We start from the raw sequence: 10696 nt of genomic DNA, 5'->3' as shown, positions 1-10696 counted from the left end.
TGAAGGTATACTTAATCTATCACTCAGCTTTTGTGCGATTCGATTTCCCAACACAAAAGAAACGAAACTTCTCTATAAATTTCGCAATACTCTGCAATCGTATTTCTAACAGTTTTTTATCACAAATAGTTTCGCTTCCCCGATACGAAACACTTCAAGTACAAAAGTCATGATAAAAGCTGGATAGAAACGCCCATTTTTCTGCAGGTGTGTGTACGTTCGGTTTGAAGTAAACGTAAAATTTTTTTATTCGTATAACCTCGTAAATAATCGAGCTAGCCATTTGTATCAGGGTTAAATAGATTTGTCCCTGCAGCCTTTTCCCTGCACAGCTTCGTTTTTTCAAGCATTTCACATTGCATTATACAAAAGATACTACAATTTCACACGTAAGTTTACTAAATTATGCGCACATATACAAAATTCGTAACATTACCCCTTTCCCGAGGACTTCATGTCCCGGATAGTGCAATCCCTGGACAGAAAGTCCTACTTATAACTAAGGAAAAACAATGCAATGCTAAAATAATAACTTAAATAAATAATATACAACAAATCAAATACTAAATCAATAAATAAACGAATGCATTTACAAATTTATATACATATAGTACTACGGTGTTCGTATACTATTTACATTACATACACTATAGGGACTACATACTATGGCCTATGGCCTACTGTGCATGTCGTAATGAGCGACTTAGAATTTGATGACTTATGGATCCGAACTACAACGTCGTTCATCCTGTTTAGGACTGTGTAAGAAGTGTTTCAGGATGACTGTAGTTTACGAAAACATCCTTTCCGTCGAATCGGATTCCCTAACCACATCTTACCACCTTTGTTGAATGGATGTCCTGTAGCTCTCATGTTGTATCGAGTCTTCATCTTCTCCATCTTCATGTTGAATCGCTCTTCGCAAAATTATGCATCACTTCAAACCGTGCATGAACATCTTGAAATGTACTATTCAGGCGATGAAAGCGCATCCGGAGGGCGATCAAACAAGAGATTACAAGGCAGACGAAGATCACGACCGCAGAGCATCTGGGATGTGGAATAGTCGGTTGTCTCGTAGACAGCACACCGAAAGCGTTTCGACGCATTATTTTTATAATGAAAACGTTCATTTTTCTTGCTTTGCACGTGACGCTGTCATTTCGACTGTTACTTATTTAAAATTTTCACATTTTTCTATGTCTTAAAATTAGAAATTAAAGTTAATGACCTAAAACTATTGCAGTACAATTGAAAAAATTGACAGTTTCACTCACGCGTGTGTCGGATTTGCGCAATACTTATGGGGCCCCACAAAATTTTTGTAAATATTATAGGGTTCTCGGGGTCTCGAAAAAATCTCTGGTAAAAAGGGGTCGCGACTGAAAGAAGTTTAAGAAACCCTGGTCTATAAGAGCTATAAGAGAAAGTTATAATAGTCTTATCTGTAGGCTTAAGACAAGATTTTTATGGAAAGCTTTCCATCAATGTTGAGAAATAAAGAAGATATCATTTATGTGCTCGACAATTATCAAAATAATGAAGTAGCTGGAACTTCTTCAGTGGAATAAATAAAATATGAGAAAAAATTGTTGTCATTTTCTGATTAATTCAGCTGTTGCGATCTTTAATTTCTATTATCGCTTATAAATACAGTTCTTCCGTCACCTCTTGAATTACTGGAACAATATTGGGGACGATGTTCGCGGTTGACTCAGAATCTGGAAGGTTTAAAAAAAATCACGAAGAAGAATAACCTGTACTATTATAACAAAAAAGCATTATTAAAAGTTTGCCAGATTTCGGAGAACTTAAGTTTGAAGAATAAGTTGATTTGGTTACGAAAATTAAATCAGTATTGAAAACGAAAAGAAACCATTGTAAGAAAGAAATGAAGAACAATAAACATAAAATCAATAAATTTATAAATAGCATTAAATGTTTATGAAGTAAACCTTAACGGTGCCATTTAGTTCAAACTCGCTTAAAACACTTTTTGACTGTATAGTGTTTATATATTTCAGATTACTTATAATGAAATTAGGTAGTGTTGTGGATAATGCAAGTAAAGTACTTAACTTCTGGTTATCCCACGCGTAGCTTAATGGCCGATTATTTGCGATAGTACTTTCTCCTTGTTCAGCAATTTACCTGGAGGCTCTTTTAATCCACCTTCAGTTAATCAATTTGTTGGCTTGTATTTCGGTTTTGGTGCTTCATTTAAATTCTGTACTTTTATGGTTTATGAATAACCGACAGCTATTCTTGCCGCCATCACAACGCAGAACTGATTTTGCGGAAGTGACGTAAAGTGAAAAGATTTCCTTTATCGCTCTAAAGCTGCTAGAAAGGTCGCAAGACAGATACGTCGTATCTCAGGAGAAGGTAACAAACATATCGGAGTGTTAACGTGATGGAAAAGCAAGCGGAAAGTAAATTCACATTTACTTGGATTATCGAAAATTTTAGCATGTGTCACCAGTCATACAAAGAATATATTTATAGCGAGTTCACTTCAGATTATTTACCCCGTATAAAGTGGAAAATTAAAATATATCCGAGAGGAAGAAGTTATGAAAACGACATAAGTTTGTTTCTCAGAAGAACTGATGATATTCCAGATACCTATAACGTAACTTTCACTATGCAAATCCTAGATTGCAGAGAGAAGTCGATTTTAGGTCCTTTGCAATTTAGTAAGATATTTGAAGCCCACTCTGCTTGGTGTTACCCATCGTGTATTGAAAGGGATTCTCTTTTTGAGTTACTTATAAATGATGTTTTAATTGTGAAATTTTCTTTAAAGCCAGTGTCTGAGGCAAGTGATGAACAAATACTTCCTCCACTTCCTTACAAAAATGGACTATTTGCGGATGTCGTGTTAGGCGCAAGTAGTGAAGAATTCAAAGTGCATAAAGCTGTTTTATGGGCGAGGTGGCAGAGACTTGTAGAAAAAATGGATGCAGAACAGACTCGCGAGCAAATTTTCGATATCGGATCGGACGTACTGGAAGCCATACTCAAATATGTTTACACCGGAAAATTAGATAGCATTAAACCTGATTTGTTAACGAAACTCGATGCTGCTGCAAAGACATATGAACTCTCCAATTTGAAATGTTTACCTGTTGTTGCACAGACTGCACGAACCATTGTTAGCGTCAAGAAGATATCATTTGAATGGCCAATAAACAATTTTTCGAGTTTGCTTAGTAATGCAGTTTTACGTAACTGCGCATTCACTGTCAATTTTTTTAAATCTTGTGTTTGGAACTTCACCCTCCATATGCGTGAAGATGCAGTGCATGGTAGAAAGTTTGATATTTCCCTTTCGAAAACGTACAAACCCAAAGCCAAGGGGATTTTCGTTAAAAGCAAGATATCATTCGATGATAGTAATAGTTCTGAAGATGAACATTTGTTCGAAACGAACGAAAACTGGATTGTGCCAAGTACACGGATCTTCGTTAAAAGCAAGGTATCTTTCGATGATAATAATACTTCTGAAGACGAACATATGTTCGAAACGGACGAAAACTGGATTTGTGCCAAGTTTTCACGGACTGTTTCTGTAGATCCCGAGGACACGTTACTACTTAAATTCGAATTAATGTTTTCTGACTGCCAATATTTTTCAGAAATTATGGATGTTTCTTACGCTTGCGCATCTTCTGTTAATTGCTATTCTTTTAACAACGATTTTAGAAAGCTCTACGAAAATCGTACGTTATCGGACGTTAATATTATCGTCGGTTCCAAAACGTTCCCGGCACATAAATGTGTTTTATGCGCCCGATCTTCGGTGTTTGCCAAAATGTTCGAAACCGATATGATCGAATCAGAAACAAATAAGGTTGAAATTTCAGATATTGAACCTCAAGTAATGGATGAATTCCTCCAGTTTACGTATACCGGCAATTTGAAAAACTCTTTGAATGAAACAGCCGAGCAACTCTACGCGGTAGCTGATAAGTACGATGTTCCTGCTCTGAAGAAAAAGTGCTCATCTTTTCTGAAATCTAACCTTAGCGTTGAAAATGTGTTTAGAACTCTACAGATAGCCAATATGCATTCGGATGATGATTTATATAAAAGTGTGTTTGAGTTTACAAGTGCGCATGGAGAGGAAATTTTCATGACTCATGAATGGAAAGATATCGCGAAGAACAACTTCCATGTGAAGCTTCTTTACGATACAATAGTTCAGAAAAAACTTTCAGTGTAATTGATATGCCACCAGACTTCTTTACTAATTTTCTGATATTGAAACTTATTTAGAAAAAATGTCTAATTTTCGTCTGCTTTGGTAAGTAAGAAAAAAACATCGTAAAAAGTTAATAACATTTTACAATTTTTTGTGTAGGATCTCTGTGGATTGCTTTTTTCATTATTCTTACATTGTGAAAATGCAGATTTATACGAATTTCACATTTTTTACTATATATTTTATATTTATCACATTTTTTACTAAATTAAGAAATCTTTTCTGTAGCCTTCGTGATGCTGTCTTCATTAATGCTTTTATTGTGTTTCTTAATTTAGAGCCTTGTTTGAGTGATAGTTTTTACTAAAAAGAATAAATTATAATTTTTCTTTAATACAATGATGTAACTTAAGTAATTGTCTTTTCCATTATAGAAGCTTATAGGTGTAATTCAATGCACGGTTTTTATTTATATCAGTATTTTTGGTAAAAGTTTACAATTGGGTGCCCCTTGTTTCTTGGCGATTCTTTTTTGACGCCAAGATCGGCGCCAGGAAGTCATAATTTCAAGATGGACGCTACACAAAACCAAAATAAGAAATCAAAGAATTGCACAAACTCTGTGTCCATCGATCTGTTTTCACTTAAAAAAAAAAAATCCTAGAATTGCACAAACTAGGCATTGCGCACTGCCTTAAATTTGTCCATGTACACATCAATTTATTTTCATGTAAATAAAATCAGGAAGCTAAAACACAGTTAAAACTATCATGGTAACCAGAAGTGAGGTTCCAGCGCCAAAATTAAAAAAAAAAAAAAAAATTGTCGCTAATCGAAGGGGCACCCAATTCTACACTAGAGCGGTATTTTTAATTTTTATTATATATTTTTTGATTTATAACAGTATTTTCATAATAAGTCCATGGGAAAGTTTTTGCTATAGATGCTGTGTAATGAGTCATGTTTTAAGTACCTATCTTAGAAGTACAAACAAAATTTGGGTGAAATGAAGTAAGTACTAAGTTTTAAGTACATACAAACTAGTATCTCTTTCAATGACTGGAATCAGCAAGCTGTTGCAGTTTCAGAACTCGCCTTCGTAAGTCCTTTTATGCTACCGAGTTCAAAAAAAAAAAAAAAAAAAAAATAACATTTTCTGTAAAATATATATTTCTTACTGATATGCCGTTCAACCGGGATAGTGGTTAGTTACTTTGATTGCCGTACCGAAGGTCAAAGGTTCGAATCCCGGAGAAGGCTTGGATATTTGTAAATATGTCTGTGCAGCAGGGGGCACTCTAAATATTGAGATGAGCCAAAAGTCCTGTCAAGAGGTTGGTAGATAGGAAAGAGGGGTGGGAGACCCTCGAACCCGTCTCCCCGTAGTGCTCTCTTTCAAGTCTAGGAGCAGAATTGAGCCTAAGTCGAGCTGCTCAAGGCTCTAAATAACGATATGACGCCTTGCGAGGATGAATGGTGTGGGCGTGTGCTCACAGTTATCAGACAAGTAAATTGTTAACAACAACAACTGATATTTTCTTGTAGTGCAATGCATCGTTTGGTGCATAGCTGTCGAGGTGTCTCCTATTAGTACATTCGTAATAGTTCTAGTATATTTTATCAATTTTCATCGTTTTATTATGTTTACCATTATATCTAACACGTTCTTTTCCTTTTGATTAATAACAAGAAATGTAATATTAAAAAATTAGCATACAAATTGATAATTCAGAGCTTAATAACAATAAAGGTAACATCACAGCGTTATACATATAAATTTATAATTCACCTTCAGTATGGTACGAGATGAGTTGACAAGCTAAGTCAATGCTAACTGCACTGTAAAATCTCTCAATTAAGGCATACTTCTCTTTTTTTAACCTCACCCTGCGAAAAGCGTTAAATTTTAATTTAAATTATAAAGTTAAATGTCGCCTTCATTTTTCATTTCATCTTTTAATTGTAAATTTTGTTTTCTAATTGTAGAAGATAAAATTATCATGAAATATCTATATTCAAGTCATAACGTGATACAACTACCAGCAACCGAAGAAATGAATTAAGACGAAACTGTTCACTTTTTAGACAATGAAAAAAGTATATTCAAGGGCAAGAGTAGATTTAGATATGAGTAAGTTGTGTAAAAAGACATTGGGGCATTTCTAGATAAAATGGTATTTGTTCATCTCACGTGTAGTTAATAACCAGAACCGCTTCGGAAGGAATAAATTTTCCAGAATTTTTATCAAAAAGTGTAGCCCTATCAAAATCTGGAATATACAAATTAGATTGTTTTACGTTTTAATGCTATTTGTTTTGAATTTTATAAATTTTATTACAGTTAGTAGCTACTGAAGATCGGCGGAGCACGTCTTCCCTTTACAGACAATAGAAAAAGGTAAAAAATTCAGTGTTTTAGAATGAAGCTTTTTTAGATGAAAATATTGCAAGCAAATAAATGTTTCTTGATAGAATGATATTAATAAAGCTATATTCTGTTTTCTTTATTCAACAACAGCAAGTCCTATAATAATTTTAGCAGCGACAATTAATAAGAATAAAATGAGAAATCAACTACAAAATCCTTCTGACAGCTGAGAAACTGAAACGTTGATCAGCCAAATATTTTACTTTTCCAAAAATCTATTCAACATATCTATTAAGAATATACCCTTTCTCAATTCAGAAAATCTGCATGAATAATAATAAATTATATTTATAAAAAAGAATAATAATAAATATTTCTAGTATTTTCTTTGTGCATAAGAAAATATGTAATTAATATACTTAAATAAATGAAACATATATACATAAATTAAATGTCTGCATGTAAATTAAAAATTAAATTACTTAAAAGTATCAGCTTCCTAGACATTTACAGTGAGTTGAATTTTGAATTTTATCATCCAATATTTCTTGTATAAATGTTAATTTATTGGCTTTACGTTGAATTAATTAATGATAATAACATCTTAAAATGGCACAGAAGAATAAGACAAAAGTCAAGAAAAAATGTAGTTTCCTTTTAGCCCAAAGGAGCGTTAGATCCAAAGGGCTATTAGACTCAAACGGCGTAGTTTCACTTTCTGCGTTGATTCACTTTTGAGACCGCTGCCACCAAATATTATCATCATGCATTAGATTTAAAGAAACTAAATAATGAAGACTCTGCATGAATGCATGAGCGTTTCTCACAGTATGAAAAAAACGGTACCTAGAGGCAAGTTTTTAATAACGTGTACCGAACCAACCGAGTATGGGCACTTGAAAGCCCGAATTTCGAATTTATTTTATTATCTATTTCAAATTTTGTCAAACTTTCAAGAATTTTTGATTAACAAACTCAACGATTTCAAAACGAGCAATGGCAACACTATACCGAAAAAAAATTTCCAGCAGAGGCGAGACTGTGTATCCGAAATTCTAAAAGTATGCTGTTTTTAAATATTTTGGGATATTGGTGTTGAATTGAATTTTATGTGGTTTTAGTGCGAATAACATGATATTTAATAAATAAAGGTAACACAAAAAACGTTAAAAAAACGCCCATTTGGGCATAATGTAAATTCTGAAATTTTTTAGATTTTTTTTTAATTAATGATTTATTTTTTAAGATGTAGTACCTTTTTCTTGCATAAGTTAGTACGAAATATTTTTGATAACTTTACCAGAAATTGAAGCTTCTTATTTGTTTAACACAGCAGTAAACGATCAATATAATAAATTCGATATCGAAGATTGTTTCTCGTAATTCCGTATTAGTTACTCTTATATATTAATTATGCAATTTTATCCATAATTGTACTTTTACTGAATTTATTAAAAATTCCGTCACCAATTTCATTCCAGTTTTATAAGTTTACATTCAATTAATTCTGAGATTTTATTCATAATATTACGTTTAGTGAATATCATGCTAACTCGTCTATCTTTGGTGATGGTTCGGTAAAACCATCGAAACTAGTCCTGTGAAAATTTTGTAAATTAACGTTGATTTTTGTTGTTTGACTTCTGAATTAGTCGTCTATCTTTCTTATTCTTCAGAATATTCTTAATTTTGTTTTTTAAAACTGTACTTTGATTTTTAGCCTTGTCAAGCCCCAATTTTAATGTGACGTCAGTGATGCATAAATTAGCGTTTTTTTTTTTTTTTTTTTTTTTCCAACTATCGTTAAATCTTAAATTTAGGAAAAAAAAAATTACCTGTTCACTGATATGATACATAATTCCCAATGCTGTCAGAGGGAGGTACAAAAAGGATGAATAATGTGAGTAGAACAATATTTTGTTTACCTTTAAAAAGACACCCTTCCCCCCAAAAAAGATATTAAATATGTAAAATACAAAATATAAAAACATGTTTTTTACCATGTAGTGAATGTGCGGCATCAGAAACAACTTTTGATTAATTAAACAAACTACGAGTGTTGATAAAAGATTATTTGTTTGGAATACCGTGGAGCAGCGTTTAAAAAGATATATTTCAAGATATAAAGACCGGTGTTTATATCTATGAAACACTTATATAAATGTTTCTATCTTATATAAATGAGAAAGGCGTGTAAACGAAATTTTAATTTACGGTGTGAAACATATATACTGTATTAGCTGCGTAATTTTATAACCTACTTCTGATATTACACGATTTTATTATTCTACTTTCAGTTTCTTTAAAATGTTCAAATAATTTTGAAATTAATATTTTAAATAAATATGTAATTACTGTGATTTTTCTACCTTTTTTTTCAATTAATATTTTAAAAATGAAATTCATGCAAAGTAAATATTTTTTAAATCATAAGAATGCAAGTTTCCGTACGTAGTTACAGGGGATTAAAAAAAAAAAACTGTCATTTCCTTTATTCGAATTGCCATCTTATATAGAAAACATGTTTTTTCTTCCCAAGAACCTTTTAAAGTAAATTTTAACATTTTTTATAGAAAAAGAAACTGGCAAACGTTGAAAGAAATTAGCAGTTTCATCAACGTTAAATATGTCTTTTAATTCCTGTGGAATCTAATTTTGGTGCATAAATTTTTGAACCACTCTCCAACACACTCAGCAAGAACGCATTTCGATTCTCTCTTTATTATAAAATGAGATTCCATGCCGCAACTTAAATTTATGCAACCATCAGATTGAAAAGTAAGCGTCCTTCGTATTCAGTCGAAGTACTGATACTATTGATTTCTCTGTAAAACATAGGCCATTCGCTGGAATATTGGATGCGCGAGACTGAATGGAAAATTTTAGCAAAATGGCTTCAACTGTAGGAAACTTTCCATCTTTTAAATGAAATGCAAACGGTGCTGCACTGTATTTTAAATTAAATGTACTTTAATTTATACCAAACACTGTTAAAGAAAGTAAAATAAAGATCTAAATTATTAAGAAGTGCGTTTATTGCTTTTAAAACACAAACCACTATGTATGTTAGTAAGTAGCAGACTGATTTAGTTCGATATATAAAGATCTTACGCCCAACCTAGACTGCCCAACCTCCGAGAACTGCCAGTGTGCGAGGGCATGTAGTAGCACAATTTCTCGAGGCTACAGATACTTTCTGTTTTTATTCTCCATCAGTTTCTGAGGCATGATCGAGTCCAAGAAATTTTATTCTGCCAGGGTGTAATTTCAGATAATCGTAAACGAAAATGTTGTGACTTACGGCTAATTGAGGGTAAATTAGCAGAGTTTGGATTTGTCGGGCCCTATTAAAAGAAATTAATTGGTTTATTGCGTAACGATGGAAAAACACAAATCATCAGCATAAAACAAAAGTGTCTACGGGAAATGCAAAAAGAAAGAGAAAATGCGTCGGATAACAACAATTTTGACATATATTATAATATTTCGTGTTGTTTTTATCCTCCACAATAATTATTATTTAATTTTACATAATCTGAAATGTATAAATATTATACATATAAAAAAACAAAGTTCTAACCCATCTTTTTATGTGAGCTTAAATTCAGTGTTATTATTCCAAGTTCTTTTGAAAATTTTGCTCGTTAATGCCATTTATAATTTCGCTTGTAAATTTCTAATGATGTTTATTTTTCTATTATTTAAAATTTTATAACTGTCAGTTTTGAAATATGAAAATCCTGGATGTTCACGAATGAAAACCGAAGTTTTCGTCACGGAACTCATCGTTGGGCGATGATGTCGTTCCAAAAAAAATTCCAAACTGATTTAAATTCAATTTATAATGTCAAATATATTAACATTTAATAAGATATTTTAGATTTTAGTAATTTCCTTACACCTTTTATACAGAGGAAAGCCTGAGTTGGGGAAGGTAATGTCATTTTTTAAAGTACTTTTAAATACGATGAAAGTAACATCAATAATTTAATGAACGTACTATTCTGTGGATAAACTTAGTAACATATCATATATTGACATAAAACCGAATTAAATACAAATATTAACCTATTAAACATTAATTGAAATCTTCATAAAAGATTTCTAGTGGTGTCTGGAATATA

The 10696-nt window shown here is 32.2% G+C and overlaps 1 protein-coding gene across 2 annotated transcripts; it reads left to right on the top strand.

The window, feature by feature from the left end:
* The first annotated feature begins 2361 nt into the window (after positions 1 to 2361).
* On the top strand, positions 2362 to 6867 carry LOC118193950 (uncharacterized). 2 transcript variants are annotated; one of them, XR_015042482.1, is made up of 2 exons: positions 2362 to 4306; positions 6546 to 6867. XR_015042482.1 is itself a non-coding variant. In XM_085821575.1 (1 exon), the coding sequence occupies exon 1, from the start codon at positions 2414 to 2416 to the stop codon at positions 4223 to 4225; it is 1812 nt and encodes a 603-aa protein (XP_085677701.1). In that variant the 5' UTR covers positions 2362 to 2413; the 3' UTR covers positions 4226 to 5354. The 2 variants fall into 2 exon arrangements, 1 of the variants encoding a protein (XP_085677701.1); XM_085821575.1 differs by lacking the exon at positions 6546 to 6867 and having other exon boundaries at positions 2362 to 5354.
* The last annotated feature ends 3829 nt before the right edge of the window (positions 6868 to 10696 follow it).

The sequence above is a fragment of the Stegodyphus dumicola genome, chromosome 8, assembly GCF_044657685.1.
Source record: "Stegodyphus dumicola isolate Sdum_Otavi_A_Nest chromosome 8, ASM4465768v1".
Taxonomy (NCBI): Eukaryota; Metazoa; Arthropoda; class Arachnida; order Araneae; family Eresidae; genus Stegodyphus; species Stegodyphus dumicola.
This window is presented reverse-complemented; position numbering and strand designations above follow the sequence as displayed.

What these genes read in the sequence shown, in the direction of transcription:
- LOC118193950 (XM_085821575.1), top strand. Translation starts at nt 2,414, where the DNA reads ATGGAAAAGCAAGCGGAAAGTAAATTCACATTTACTTGGATTATCGAA.